Raw genomic sequence first — 16,000 nt, 5'->3', positions numbered from 1 at the left:
GCAAGGATGGAATGTGAACTGCTCCTCTCTCTCCTTCATATCTCGTAGTGAGAATAGGGCCGGAGTTGTTCCGAAACAGGTGTATTAAAATTCAGTTTAAGAGGAGAGACACTTTCTGCATTGGCTGAATAGATTTACCATTGTAAGACAAATGCACACTTCAGGAGAAGGCTAGAAAATCGGGACTCAGCTTTTGAGATGAGGTGCATTCGATTCCTCACAAAAAATCCTGGACTGTAAACGCACCTGAGTGTGTGTGCCTGTCTGCATTCCAAACAACCCCCTATTCTCTACTATATAGTGCACTACTTTTGACCAGAGCCATATGGACCCTGGTCAGAAGTAGTGCACTAGATGGGGGGGGGGGGGGGGGGGGGGGTGTATTAGAGAGCGTGACTCACCCTCTGTACGGCGCTGATCTCTGCTTAGCCAGCTCTCATCTCCTCAGATGGCTTTTAAATGCCATGTGCCGGTGCTTCGTTCAACCCAAGCACCTCAGTGCTAAGAATTTTTAATATTAAAAGGAGTGTCAGAAGTCATTGGGGGAGCAGGTCTCTTTTGTGCTGTATATCTAGCTTCTACAGCCATAGAAGATCAAATAGATCTGGGACCAGGCTAGGACTTTTTGAAGACTTCCCATAAAAGAGATTTGAAATGGTGTGCACTGCGCAGCATAGGAGGATTGGGGTCAATTCAATTCTAAATTCAGGAAGTGAAATTATTCAATTCATGAATTTAAACATCCACATAGAAAACAATGGCATTTTTAAAAGTTTATCACATGTATACAATTCACTTTATAGCCCTTGTATACTATACTTATAGCTAACTACGTATATTCACTCAGGGGCACAACAATGGTTTAGAAGTGGGGGAGGACAAACAATTTCTAATCTTAAGCTAAGTTCCTGCATATTGTCAGTGTGAGAACAAAAAGTTTAAATGCATTAGCTAGGGAAACTGGTAAATCAATACATGGCTAAACCGACTCGCTGTGGAAAAAAAAACATCTGAATATTAATCTTTAATCGCTTGGCCGCTGGTTTTATCTTGATTTGATTCTGGTCCAGAGTGAGGCAATTTAATAGCTAGTGCTAGCTAGCCATTGGCTAGCTCTCTGCCATAAAAAGAGTGCAAAAAAATACACTGACAGCAGCTGCCTCAACTCTCCCATGGTCCTAAAGCCAGCCTTTCAGTTTGCTTTCACACAGCCTGCCCGACTGCTCCGAGTATTCTGCATAGTCCTAAAGAACACGGGTCCTTTTTGTATCAGTGTATTGATAAAACTAGGAAAGGAATTTTAGAACGTGAGGGTCATGACCTTCACCGTCCGCAGTGGTTGTTGCGCCCCTGCACTAACATCTGTTTCTTTCTGAGCTCAACAATGACTCAGGAATATACTGTGTTTACTGGGCTTGCAGGCTTCACTGTCCTTCTACTTAGTTTACAATTATCTCTGGCTTTTATTTTTTGCCTGTTTTTAAAATGCTTTGAGTCCCACCATCACACCGGCAGGATCTAACCCCTTGTAAGCATTGTGTGTTTGAGCTACAGACTGCTGGGTTGTTGCATTTGATTGGTCTGTTTCTTCTGCATGATGATACCAACCATAAGTGTGATTTAACGGGGACTGAGCTAGGGTGTTGTATGTGAGACCAGGGCGGACCCGAAAACGGTTCGTCTAACAAAAACATCTGAACGGTTTGACCTACAAACTATTATGACCCCTATATGAAAAAGACTCTCACGAACATGCACATGCAACCTGTTTTGCTCTGGCACTCACAGGCCACACAAATCGTTAGAAGGTAAGGGGTTCTTCTACATAGAAGATCATTGGAAATCCCAAGACAGTGTCTAATACTGTAATAAGCTCACATAGTTGCTGTCGAACTCCACACAGTTGTCACTGGCTAGTTGGATATTCATTCCCCACTGAGCAGACAATTCCTGTACTTACAGCATTCTTATAAATTCATTTTGTCCGATTTTTGTTTGGCGGCCTTATTTTGTTGACATTTTTCAAAAACTCATAAATTAAACTTTATGGTTGTACTGAAAATAAAATGGTAAAACACTTCAATGTGAGGCTAAATATGAGGGCAGGGCGAGCAGATTAATGAAAGTGGTGCATTTTTTTCACTAGGGGATTTAATGGGACTGATGAGGTTATTAACCTTGCAGAAATGCAGCTTTTCATGCCTTTTAAGGCCATAGTGCAATATTAATGCTACTGCGGAGGCACTCTGCAACACTTACCCGCTCTCTTTCCCTCTTTGTCACCTCTCTTTCTCTCTCTCAATCACCCTCTCATCTACTCTTCTCTGTCAGGATGACTTCCTCTTCAGTGTGTCCATCGTCAGTGGCGTGATGTGTGTCATTCTGGCCGTGGTCAAGTTCATGCTGGGTAGGGTGCTCACCAGCAGAGCCCTCATCACAGACGGTAGGTACCTAACTCGGCGGGTAGTTGCTCCAAGACAATGAGCTTCAGTCAGTTTTTGTTATTTTTTTTCTTCAATTAGGATCGTTAGGAGAAGATTTATCCTTGATCTGTAACTAGGGGAAACCTCACCCTGGAGCTACCCAACTCTGAGGAAGCAACGCATACTTCTGCCTGATCTAGGCCACTTGAGTTCAAGCCAGTTAGAGAATTGGGGGAAGGTGGAGCACGAGGGTGAAAAACTCTGTAGGGAATCTTTGAGAGAAATTCAAAGGGGAAAAGGTATGGTGTATAGGAGGCTATGGTTGTGCCTGAAATGGCGCCCTATTCCCATAGTGCACGAAGATGGAAGGTTATTGGCTTAGACACCATCATGAAATCTGTGAAATATATTGGGAACTACTTAGTACACTATATAGGGCAGTGACTATCAATTAGATTCAGCTGCAGGCCAATTTCTTTTCTTGAGCAGATGGTCAGGGGGCTGGAACATATACTGAAGATTGTGCCGACTGACATGGTGGCTCTGCTTCTAGCTCCTGAGCAACTTTGCACAATTTTTTTATTTTTTATTTCTTACATTAGCCCAGTTTGTTTTGTTATTACATACAGCTGGTAAATAACATTTTTGGATATCAGAGCGGCGGTATTCACCAGCATTACAACCAGGAGTACGACTTTCCCAAATTGTATCCTTTGTTCGTACCATCCAGAGCAATTTAACTTATCTCTGAGGCTGCTCCAGGACGCCGCCGGCGGAGAAGAGTTATTCAGTGGACTTCTAGTCCTACTCAGGAGGCGTGCACACCATCCACCGCTTCCGAGTATATTACTCGCTAATGTTCTGTCTCTGGACAATAAGGTGGACGAGCTCAGGGTGAGGATCTCCTTTCAGATAGACAACAGGGACCGTAACATAATGTTTCACAGAATCATGGCTCGCTCCGGATATACTGTTCCCGTCCATACAACCAGCTGTGTTCTCCAGTACATCACGCAGACAGGACTAAAGAACTCTCCGGGAAGAAAATAGTTGGCGGTGTATGTTTCATCATTAATTATTCATGGTGTGATAATGTACAGAAACACATGTCCTTTTGTTCACCTGACCTAGAAAACCTCAATCAAATGCAGACCGTATTACCTCAGAATTCTCTTTGGTTATAGTCACAGCCGTGTATAATCCCCCTCAAGCCAATAACACGACAACCCTCAAGGAACTACATTGGACTTTGTGCAAACTGGAAACAACATTTATTGTAGCTGGGGATTTTAACAAAGCAATTTTGAGGAAAAGTCGACCGAAGTTCTATCAACACATTAACTGTAGTACTCATGCTGCTAAAACTCTCAACCACTGTTACTCCCCCTTCTGGGATGCCTACAAGGTCTTCCCGAGCCCTCACTTTGGAAGATCAGATCACAACTCCATTCTACTATGTGACCAATAGTTTGATTTGATAATTTCAAAGATTTGACTGAGTTACATTTCATAGAATGAAATCAGTCAATTGAAATAAATTCATTAGGCTCTAATCTATGGATTTCACGTGACTGGTCAGGTGCGCAGCCATAGGTGGGCCTGGGAGGGCATAGGCCCACCCGTTTGGGTGCCAGGCCCAGCAAATCAGAATTAATTTTCCCCCACAAAAGGGCTTTATTACAGACAGAAATACTCAGGTTCATCAGCTGTCAAGGTGGCTGGTCTCAGACGAGGTCCTGGGCTGGCGTGGTTACACATGGTCTGCGGTTGTGAGGCCGGTTGGACTTACTGCCAAATTCTCAAACGATGTTGGAGGCAGTTTATTTAGAGAAATTAACATTAAATTCTCTGGCAACAGCTCTGGTGGACATTGCTGCCAATTGCAGCTCCATCAACTTGAGACATCTGTGGCGTTGTGTAACACAACTGCACATTTTAGAGTGGCCTTTTATTGTCCCCATCACAAGATGCTGTTTAATCAGCTTCTTGATATGCCACACCTACCAGGTGGATGGATTATCTTGGCGAAGGAGAAATGCTCACTAACAGGGATTTAAACAAATTTGTGCACATTTTATAGAAATAAGCTTTTTGTGTGTATGGAACATTTCTGGGATCTTTTTATTTCAGCTAATAAAACATTGGACCAACACTTTGCATGTTGCATTTTATATTTTTGTTCAGTATAATTACAAATAATTTTTAGACTGCAATTGACCGCAAGAAGCCCAAACAGATATAACTAAAACCTTTCATTTCAAATATGCACTCTTTCTATATTTTTAGAGCCGGCAGGTGCTGGGTTTTTACCCACACAGACGGTGAATTGCATATAGTATGTGCTGAGGGCGGCGGCCTTAACAGCAAGGCCACCCTCAGGTACTGGGCCGCACATCTATTTACTTCTACACCTGAGAAAGTTGTTCACTACTTATGAGTCTTTATTGACAACTCCGTAGCTGCTGAGCTCTTAATGTCCCTTCTCGTTTCAATAAGAGATTTGTGGCAAACAGGCTGGCGTCAAACCAGTTTGAAAGGTCAGCTTTGGATGGAGACACTTGCTCATTAAAGTGTGTGGGGTTCGTTAAATTGTATGTGAGAGTGACAGCTAGCAGAATAGAGTAGGAGTTATTTGCCTACCAGATTTGTCTCGATGTGACATGAAACAAGCCATCAAAGGGGCAATCTGTGATTGCCACATACATTTTTAGACTTAAGGTAATGATATATATATATACACTGCTCAAAAAAATAAAGGGAACACTAACGTAACACATCCTAGATCTGAATGAATGAAATATTCTTATTAAATACTTTTTTCTTTACATAGTTGCTGATGCTGACAACAAAATCACACAAAAATTATCAATGGAAATCAAATCTGGATTTGGAGTCACACTCAAAATTAAAGTGGAAAACCACACTACAGGCTGATCCAACTTTGATGTGATGTCCTTAAAACAAGTCAAAATGAGGCTCAGTAGTGTGTGTGGCCTCCACGTGCCTGTATGACCTCCCTACAATGCCTGGACATGCTCCTGATGAGGTGGCGGATGGTCTCCTGAGGGATCTCCTCCCAGACCTGGACTAAAGCATCCGCCAACTCCTGGACAGTCTGTGGTGCAACATGGCGTTGGTGGATAGAGCGAGACATGATGTCCCAGATGTGCTCAATTGGGGAACGGGCGGGCCAGTCCATAGCATCAATGCCTTCCTCTTGCAGGAACTGCTGACACACTCCAGCCACATGAGGTCTTGCATTAGGAGGAACCCAGGGCTAACCGCACCAGCATATGGTCTCACAAGGGGTCTGAGGATCTCATCTCGGTACCTAATGGCAGTCAGGCTACCTCTGGCGAGCACAGGCCCCCCAAAGAAATGCCACCCCACACCATGACTGACCCACCGCCAAACCGGTCATGCTGGAGGATGTTGCAGTGGCGAAATTGACAATCTTGGTGTTCTCAAATGTCAAACTGTAAGCACTGTAAGGACTGTAAGCACAACCCCCACCTGTGGACGTCGGGCCCTCATACCACCCTCATGGAGTCTGTTTATGACCGTTTGAGCAGACACATGCACATTTGTGGCCTGCTGGAGATCATTTTGCAGGGCTCTGGCAGTGCTCCTCCTTGCACAAAGGTGGAGTTAGCGGTCCTGCTGCTGGGTTGTTGCCCTCCTACGGCCTCCTCCACGTCTCCTGATGTACTGGCCTGTCTCCTGGTAGCGCCTCCATGCTCTGGACACTACGCTGACAGACACAGCAAACCTTCTTGCCACAGCTCGCATTGATGTGCCTTCCTGGATGAGCTGCACTACCTGAGCCACTTGTGTGGGTTGTAGACTCCGTCTCATGCTACCACTAGAGTGAAAGCACCGCCAGCATTCAAAAGTGACCAAAACATCAGCCAGGAAGCATAGGAACTGAGAAGTGGTCTGTGGTCACCACCTGCAGAACCACTCCTTTATTGGGGTTGTCTTGCAAATTGCCTATAATTTCCACCTGTTGTCTATTCCATTTGCACAACAGCATGTGAAATTTATTGTCAATCAGTGTTGCTTCCTAAGTGGACAGTTTGATTTCACAAGTGTGATTGACTTGGAGTTACATTGTGGTGTTTAAGTGTTCCCTTTATTTTTTTGAGCAGTGTATACATCACTCATTGATTCTTGAAGTATATAACTTTATAAATGCTTCATAAGCTTAGTTCAACTGTTGTACCCCATCGGAGCCCAAAGTATAAGCTAGTTTTGCTCCCTTGTTTTTAAGAAATGTCATTGTAAACAACCACTGTAGTCTCCGTGTAATTTTGATCTCATGGATGTTCAGTCCTTGCATCCAATTTGAGTGGTTACGTTTCTCCAGCCCTGTCACTTAGCTGTTTAACACTGGCGGGATGTCCCTTTGTTGTTGTTAGTACTGCAGATTGCCCCTAGGAATACAGCGCCATAGATGATATTCTTTACAGAGGTAATTGACCTGCCCAGTCTGGTTATCACACATACGGTATGTAAAAAACTGGCAGAGGTCCTTGTCAGTCGGTGTGTTTTTGAGGTGCAGAGAGAGCCAGTTGAGTGGGCTCTTATGAATCGAATGAGGAGACCCAATCGAAAAGGATTCAAAATCGTCTCTGTTCATTCTGTTTTATGGACTTTCGGATTAAGACTCTGTGGCAGACTACATGTACTTTCATGAAATATATGTACATGTGTTCGTTGTTGTTAATGTTCAAGCTATTTCTATTTCCCTCTGTGGGAAAATACAGTTGACTAAACTGCCTGTCTTGTCCGATCTACAGGTTTCAACTCCCTGGTGGGTGGGGTCATGGGCTTCTCCATCCTAATCAGTGCCAAGGTGTTCAAGCACGATCCCAAAGTGTGGTACCTGGACGGGTCCATAGGGGTCCTGATAGGCCTCATCATCCTGGCCTACGGGGTCAAGTAAGTGGGTACATTTTGTGTATGGCCCTCAAACTCAACTCTGGACCTCAAAGCCAGTTCCACTCTTATCAGGGACTGATCTAGACCTGGGTCACCAGGTGTGTGCAATTATCAGGCAGAACAGAAAACCAGCAGGCTCTGGACCTCGTAGGGTAAGAGTTGAGTACTCCAGGTGTAGGGGGAAGCTGCCTCTAAACACTGATCTTGGGTCAGTTTTGTCCGGCAATGGTTAGGATTCAGGGAGGGGAAGCTAATCTTAGATCTGTATTTAGAAGAAACTTAATATTTACACACACGTACATTATGTCCCCTGAGAAATACACTTATTTAAATAACAGAAATGTTGTCATTTTAAATTGTAACCATTCAGAAGGCCCTTGGAGTAGAAACTTCCATTGTACATACGTTTTACATTGCCCGGTGCCCCAGTGGGTGGAGATTTCACCACGTTTTGCATCAATGAAATGATGCAAAACGAACACGGCCAGCGTTTCACTTAGATTGTTTTCCTGGTGGGGCTGAAAGCAACATTCAGACCAAAACGTTCAATACGCTTGTAAACATTAGTGGAGACACTTTTGGTGTTAACTGTAAAAAAGTTAATTGTTTCCCTTACACGGTAAATCAACTGCTCCTAAATAAAAACATATTGTCTGAAATTGTCTGTAGTGGGGCTGCAGGGTAGCCTAGTGGTCAGAGCGTTGGGCTAGTAACCGGAAGGTTGCAAGTTCAAACCCCCGAGCTGACAAGGTACAAATCTGTCGTTCTGCCCCTGACGGCCTAGGAACCCACTGTTCCTAGGCCGTCATTGAAAATAAGAATTTGTTCTTAACTGACTTGCCTAGTTAAATAAAGGTAAAATAAATAAATAAAAATAAAGTGCCAATAACACACTTTAAAAAAAAAAATAGAAGGGTATTTTACAGATTTTTACCTACTTCACTTTTACTATTCTCTGGACAGTCAGGGGAAAAAAGGAATGTCAAAGTATGTAGAGGGAAACATTGCCGCAGAAGTAATGAATGTAGAACCGCAGCGTGGCAGAGAAATAGAGCTTGGATCCCAGCGATGGTGACCCTCATCTGACTGTGCAGTCGGGAGAGAAGGTGCTGCCGCTCTCTTTCATGCTCTTCATGTGTCTTCCCAGGAAGCACATCTCAACCAAACCATCGGAGAGACAAAAACAATTTTTACATTATTTTTAAAACAGGACGTTTGGAGGACCAGAAACGAGGCCATTTATTGATGCACAGTATAAGTGCTGTTTGTCTTTCCTGATAAAGCTTGAGGGAAAAATAAAACTAGTTGAAAGTTCAACAGCGAAGTCAAACCAACAGAACAACACCCTGTTGATTTAAATATTGCCCAGTAGATGATGTTTTTGATGTTCCTCTTCACCCAGGTGAATAGAGCTCTCTGGGCAGGGATTATTTGGCTGTAAAAGAAACAATTAATCCAAATAGTTTGACATGCTGCCGGATACAGTGTACCTCACTACCAAATAAAAGATAAAGATGAGCTCTAGCTGCAGACTTCAATTACAATACCAGAAACCAGGTACTGTAGACTGGTGAATCACACCATAGATCCCACTAGTATCTTCACATGCTGCTTCAGTCTCTCTCTGCCTCACGGTGGATGGAGCATGCAGAAGGACAAAAATAAGTTTGCCAATATGTTGAGAACAGCTAGAGGAATGTTGACTATGGCAAAGGCCAAGTAACTCATCTCAGTAAACTGGAACTGCATTTCTGACTAGACAGAGGAGCTCTCCTAGTGATATCTTCTCTCAATGTTCCATGTGCTCAAATGCTGGACACGCTACCAGAACCTGGGATTTCAGGTATCTCTTAGGCATTAACTAAACTAGACAAAAAAAGAAACGTCCCTTTTTCAGGACCCTGTCTTTCAAAGATAATTTGTAAAGGGTTTAAACACTGTTTCCCATGCTTGTTTAATGAACCATAAACAATTAATGAACATGCACCTGTGGAAGGGTCGTTAGTGTCTTAACAGCTTACAGACGGTAGGAAATTAATGTCACAAAACTTAGGACACTAAAAACTTAGGACACTAAAGGGGCCTTTCTACTGACTCTGAAAAACACCAAAAGAAAGATGCCCAGGGTCCCTGATCATCTGTGTGAATGTGTCTTAGGCATGCTGCAAGGAGGACTGCAGATGTGGCCGGGGCAATAAATTGCAATGTCCATACTGTGAGATGCCTAAGACAGCACCACATGGAGACAGGACGGACAGCTGATCGTCCTCGCAGAGTCAGACCACGTGTAACAACACCTGCACAGGATCGGTACATCCAAACATCACACCTGCGGGACAGGTACAGGATGGCAACAACTACCCGAGCTACACCAGGAAAGCACAATCCCTTCATCAGCGCTCAGACTGTCCACAATAGGCTGGACTGAGGGCTTGTAGGCCTGCTGTAAGGCAGCTGTAAGGGTTACAACGAGGTCTGTACTCTGTAGCGGGATCGAGGTGGAGGGTCTGTCATGGTCTGGGGCGGTGTTACAGCATCATCGGACTGAGCTTGTTGTCATTGCAGGCAATCTCAACTCTGTGCGTTACAGGGAAGACATCCTCCTCCCTCATGTGGTACCCTTCCTGCAGGCTCATCCTGACATGACCCTCCAGTATGACAATGCCACCAGCCATACTGCTCGTTCTGTGCGTGATTTCCTAAAAGACAGGACTATCAGTATTCTGCCATGGCCAGCGAAAAGCCTGGATCTCAATCCCATTGAGCACATCTGGGACCTGTTGGATTGGAGGGTGAGGGCTAGGGCCATTCCTCCCAGAAATGTCCAGGAACTTGCAGGTGCCTTGGTGGAAGAGTGGGGTAACATCTCACAGCAATGCAGGTGGTGGCCACACCAAATACGGTTACTTTTAGCATATTTACATTGAACAAGAGGAAACTAATGCGCTGTAGAAAACTAAAAGCGAAACTATGGAAATATAGAACATTGCATAAGCTTCACCCTAATGTGCGATCATTGGAGGAAGGGAATTCAAATGTCCCCTGACAGCACTACTGGTGAACTAGAAGAACCATTATGAAAGATTCTTGAGAAAGTGTTTTTGGTGTCAGGATGGCATGATATATCAGCTTTCATATCAGTATTGGAAGATAATGGCTTAAGAATCGTCATCAGTATTGAACCGCCTTAGGCATCTTTTTTTGCTTAAAGAAATTGGGTGTAATTGTGAACAAAAGGAATATCAGACAACATCCCAATTGACGTAATCATTGGTTTGGCGATGTGCTCGGCATTTTGAAGGCCTGAAGACCAGTGTCAGTGATTTCTGCAATATTGTGTTCTGTGAGGCAGTTCCATATATTCAAACAGCAGACTGTATAGGCCTCTCTCCAGGGAATTTTTATTTAATTTATTTATTTGACCTTTGTTTAACCAGGTAGGCAAGTTGAGAACAAGTTCTCATTTGCAACTGCGACCTGGCCAAGATAAAGCAAACCAGTTCGACACATACAACAACACAGAGTTACACATGGAGTAAAACAAACATACAGTGCAAAAATAAGTCTATATACGATATGAGGTGAGATAAGGGAGGTAAAGGCAATAAAAAGGCCACGGTGGCCAAGTAAATACGATATAGCAATTAAAAACAATGGAATTGTAGATTTGCAGTAGGTGAATGTGCAAAGTTGAAATACTGGGGTGCAAGGGAGCAAAATAAATAAATACAGTAGGGGATGAGGTAATTGTTTGGGCTATTTATAGATGGGCTATGCACAGGTGCAGTGATCTGTGAGCAGCTCTGACAGATGGTGCTTAAAGCTGGTGAGGGAGACAAGTGTTTCCAGTTTCAGATCTTTGTAGTTTGTTCCAATCATTGGCAGCAGAGAACTGGAAGGAGATATATATATATATATATAAAAACTAGGATCTGTTATTGATGTCAAGTGTTAAATCTATTTCAATCAGTGTAGATGAAGGGAAGAAGATGGGTTAGACGCAGCATTTTGTGTCAAGAACTGCAACGCTGCTTGGTTTTTCAGGCTCAACAGTTTCCCGTGTCTCAAGAATGCTCCACCACCCAAAGGACAACCAGCCAACTTGACACAACTGTGGGAAGCATTTGAGTCAACATTGGCCAGCATCCTTGTGGAACGCTTTCGACAGCTTGTAGAGTCCATGCCCTGACGAACTGAGGCTGTTCTGAGAGCAAAATGAGGGGGATGCAACCCAATACTAGGAAGGTGTTCCTAATGTTTGGTATACTCAGTGTATTTTTAAATATGATAATCTTTGAAATAACAACCACCAAAATAAAAGCCTGACAGTGAGGGAGAATCATCTAAAATTCCCAAAATATCATAGCATGGGGCATCATTGATTTTGTTATGTTTGAGTCACTCAGATGGCATAAGCCACGACAAAAGTTGCAGAATTGCTTGGAATTAGCTTTAAAACCTACATTTTTCTGTCCTTTGACAGAATCTGTAGAATTGCAGGAAAATAGCTTTAAAACAGCAAAATTTGGTCTCCGTGTCCAAGAGGAGTTCCTCCCCCCAAAAAATGTGGTCACAGGTGGCGCTATTGGAGACTCGGGGGAGAAATAATTTACAAAGATGACGACACAGAGTGCATCAACAAATGAATCAACAAAAGCAGCTGCAGTGGTTATACAAATGTACTAAAATGATCTGATGTGATGGATTCAGTTACTCAACACATTCTGAACTAGATTAATTTCAGAATATCACTACAAAGAACGGTTTTCACTAATTTAATATTGGCAATGAAATGGAGTTGCAGCTCTCACTGTGTGTGTACCTGTGAATGTCAGCGATTTTCATTAATATGAATGTCTCTTTCCTGTCCCAGGCTGCTGGTTGATATGGTCCCTCGAGTGCAACAGACAAGGAACTACGAGCGCTTTGAGTGACAGAAGGGCAGTGAGGGCAGTGAGGGGGATGGGTTCTAGGTTATATACGGTAGAAGTACGTCCAGTGTCTGTTCTAGGGTATGTATATCTACGCCCAGTCCCTATCCAGCTCAGCTCCATTCTTCCTGGTAGATCTCTCCAGTCACCATGACAAACCTATTGATTGGTTTAGACCTCAAGGTGCCAGCCCTTTTAGTTATACCCAAGTGGTCCATTTTGCAGCGTTCCTCCGGTCTCTCTAACTCCGAACCTGATCCGTCCATATGAGTCAAAGTCAAAGAGAAGACTGAGGTTTCCCTCTATAGCTCCTCCTCTACCGAAGCAGGGGGAGGTGGAAGGACGTGCGGGAACGTGCGCTGCTGAGTCGTCAGGAAATTGTCACTGCCTCTACAAAGGCACTGCACCGTCTCCACTGATTAGTCTGGTGTTCGTTCATATCTCTATCTCCCCTTGGACAACATGGCTGATTCAGATACGCATTGTAGGATCTCAGTCCTTATGGGATTTCAATGGTTTCTAATAGGCGCTTTCTTTTGATGAGTAACACTGTGAGTGTGTCCCAAATGGCACCCTATTCCCTTTATAGGGTACTACTTTTGACCACCCTATTCCCTTTATTGCACTACTTTTGACCATGGCCCATTAAGTGCATCAATTAGGGTGGCATTTAGCACATACACCTATTTCTGTTTGACACCACTGTTCAAAGTAGATGTGTTGCTTTTATGTAGTCATGATTTAGTAGGCGTGGCAGGTAGCCTAGTGGTTAGAGCATTGGGCCAGTAACCGAAAGCTTGCTCGATCGAATCCCCAAGGTAAAAATGTTGTTCTGCCCCTGAACAAGGCAGTTAACCCACTGTTCCTAAGTAGTCACTGTAAATAAGAATTTGTTCTTTAACAGACTTGCCTAGTTAAATAAAGTATCACTTAGGATGGTAGTTGCAACTATTAGTAGCAGTAGGACATGTTTTCTATCCCCCCAAAACAGCAGGGAAAATAGATTTCTGAGATGCCCATTGTAGACAGGCTGTAGTATGGAGGACAATAGTACAGCAGTATGTGCAACAGCAACATGACAGAAGACTCATCTTGTGTCCCAAATGGCACCCCATTCCCTACATAGTCACTATGGACCCTGGTCAAAAGTAATACACTATAGGGAATAGGGTGCTATTTGGGACAAAACCTGTATCATTTGATTAGTGAATATGAAAGCACAAATGTCCCTGTCGCCAGCTCATGTATGGAATTGGTGTTTGCTTTATTGCTTAAGGGGTGTTGAATAAAAGCTTGTGGCAGACCAACAAACAACATGACTGGAGCCAAAGACTCTAGCCAGAGGTTACTAATCTGGAATTAAAACAAGCCTTTCTGTGCACTACAGCCAAATCTGTTGGCTAGAACACAACAAGTCATCCCTTTTTAGGCCATTCCCTCTTCTTTAATTCCTTAACAAAATCTGAGGGGGTAAATGCGGTCTTCCTGGCAAGTAAATATACCATATAATTACGTTTTAAGCTTTCACAATCTGCCAGGCAGGATGTAATTGTAACTGTAGGATACACACTACGTGACCAAAAGTATGTGGACACCTGCTCGTCGACCATTTCATTCCAAAATCATAGGCATTAAGATGGAGTTGGTTCCCCCCCCCCCTCCCCTTTCAGCCCCCACTCTTCTGGGAAGCCTTTCTACTAGATGTTGGAACATTGCTGCGGGAACTTGTTTATATTCAGCCAGAAGAGAATTAGTGAGGTCGGGCATTGATGTTGGCCGATTATGCCTGGCTTGCAGTTGGCGTTCCAATTCATCCCAAAGGTGTTCGATACGGTTGAGGTCAGGGCTCTCTGCAGGCCTGTCAAGTTATTCTACACCGATCTTGACAAAATATTTCTGTATGGACCTCACTTTGTGCACGGGGGTATTGTCATAATGAAACAGGAAAGGGCCTTCCCCAAACTGTTGCCAAAGTTGGAAGCACAGAATCGTCTAGAATGTCATTGTATGCTGAACATTTCCCTTCACTGGAACTAAGGGGCCTAGCCCGAACCATGAAAAAGCCCCAGACCATTATTCCTCCTCCACCAAGTTGACACTATGCATTGGGGCAGGTAGCGTTTTCCTGGCATCCGCAGAATCCAGATTCGTCTGTCGGACTGCCAGATGTTAATGCGTCATTCATTACTCCAGAAAACGCGTTTCCACTGCTCCAGAGTCCAATAGCAGCAAGCTTTACACCACTGCAGCCGACGCTTGGCATTGCACATGGTGATCGTAGGCTTGTGTGTGGCTGTTCTGCCATGGAAGCCCATATCATGAAGCTCCCGACAAACAGTTCTTGTGCTAATGTTGCTTCCAAAGGCAGTTTGGAACTCTGGAGTGAGTGTTGCAATCGAGGACAACACTCTGCGGTCCCGTTCTGTGAGCTTGTGTGGCCTACCACTTGTTTCTCCTACACGTTTCCATTTCACAATAACAACCTTTACAGTTGACCGGGACAGCTCCAGTAGGGCAGAAGTTTGACGAACTGACTTGTTGGAAAGGTGGCATCCTATGACGGTGCCAAGTTGAAAGATACTGAGCTCTTCAGTAAGGCCATTCTACTGCCAATATTTGTCTATGGAGATTGCATGGCTGTGTGCTCGACTTTATACACCTGTCAGCAATCTGTATGGCTGAAATAGCCGAATCCACTAATTTGAAGGGGTGTCCACATACTTTTGTGTGTGTATATGTGGTTTGCAAAATGAAAATAATCCACAAATTATTATATGAATTACATGAATACAAATGTTGACATACTGCACAAGGAGGGTGCTTAAGGGCTCTATTCAATTTTAATTGCAGAAATTGATTGATGTTCCCGGGTTAGAGAGACTGCATTCATGGTAAACACTACAGATGTCGGCTCAACAGGAAATGACCTTTAATTCAGTAATGCTTCAGGATACAGACTGACTAGAACCCTAAAGGAAGACGATTGAAATCAAGCTGTGTATACCTATTCAGTCTTTCAGAATACTGTACCAATGAAAGTTGTCAAGAAGACATTAGTTATTATAGTGCACTATAATACAAAATACATTTTTGTACATATAGAAAGGGATTTTTGTTTACAGGTGGGACGGGTCATTACGCTCACTCCAAATGGCTTTTTTAGACCAGGATTCAATCTGAGAGGCTTGTTATAGAGCAGTGCACTTTTTTAAAGTTAATTTACACTGAATTTATTTTCACTGCCGTGAATGCTATCTCCACGAACACTGGGGAAATTGCTTTTTTTAAAGTGGGCGTTGTCGCATGTCAACTGTGCTGCACTATAACATGCTCTGGATTGAATCCCGGCCTTACTATAATTATTACCAAGACCTTTTGTACAGCGCAATGAATTCTTGTATATAATGTAATACAAGTTATGTTTACATTGGTATTGCCAATTTAAGCAAAAACTAGATTTGTTAGATAATCGGTTGCGCTGATGTTCTGTGTTAAGAGTGCTTAAGATAAGTCTATATTTGTGTTCACAAAGGAAAGTGTCATTAGATGTACTAAGTTCAGGATTTAGGATGTTTGAGTTTACTTCGATAATGTAATTGGGCAAGAGTTGCAACACTTGTAACCTTTGTTTTCTGTGACTGTTTTCAGTCAAAAAGTATGGATATTACCACAACACTAAGGCTGCGTTCCAGGCTGACTATATTA

At 43.4% G+C, this 16,000-nt stretch overlaps 1 protein-coding gene across 1 annotated transcript in view; it reads left to right on the top strand.

Annotated features, from left to right (window-relative positions):
- Positions 1-12,350, top strand: part of LOC139372547 (transmembrane protein 163a-like) — a 37,592-nt gene extending 25,242 nt beyond the window's left edge. Inside the window, exons 6-8 of the mRNA XM_071112285.1 lie at positions 2,332-2,443; positions 7,223-7,364; positions 12,238-12,350. Coding sequence (XP_070968386.1) covers positions 2,332-2,443; positions 7,223-7,364; positions 12,238-12,298 — 315 coding nt within the window. The 3' untranslated portion in view covers positions 12,299-12,350. The remainder of the gene's footprint in view (positions 1-2,331; positions 2,444-7,222; positions 7,365-12,237) is intronic.
- Positions 12,351-16,000: the final 3,650 nt, after the last annotated feature.

The sequence above is a fragment of the Oncorhynchus clarkii genome, chromosome 18 (genome assembly GCF_045791955.1).
Source record: "Oncorhynchus clarkii lewisi isolate Uvic-CL-2024 chromosome 18, UVic_Ocla_1.0, whole genome shotgun sequence".
Classification (NCBI taxonomy): domain Eukaryota; kingdom Metazoa; phylum Chordata; class Actinopteri; order Salmoniformes; family Salmonidae; genus Oncorhynchus; species Oncorhynchus clarkii.
The sequence above is the reverse complement of the archived record's forward strand: the minus strand, read 5'-3'. Positions and strand labels throughout refer to the sequence as shown.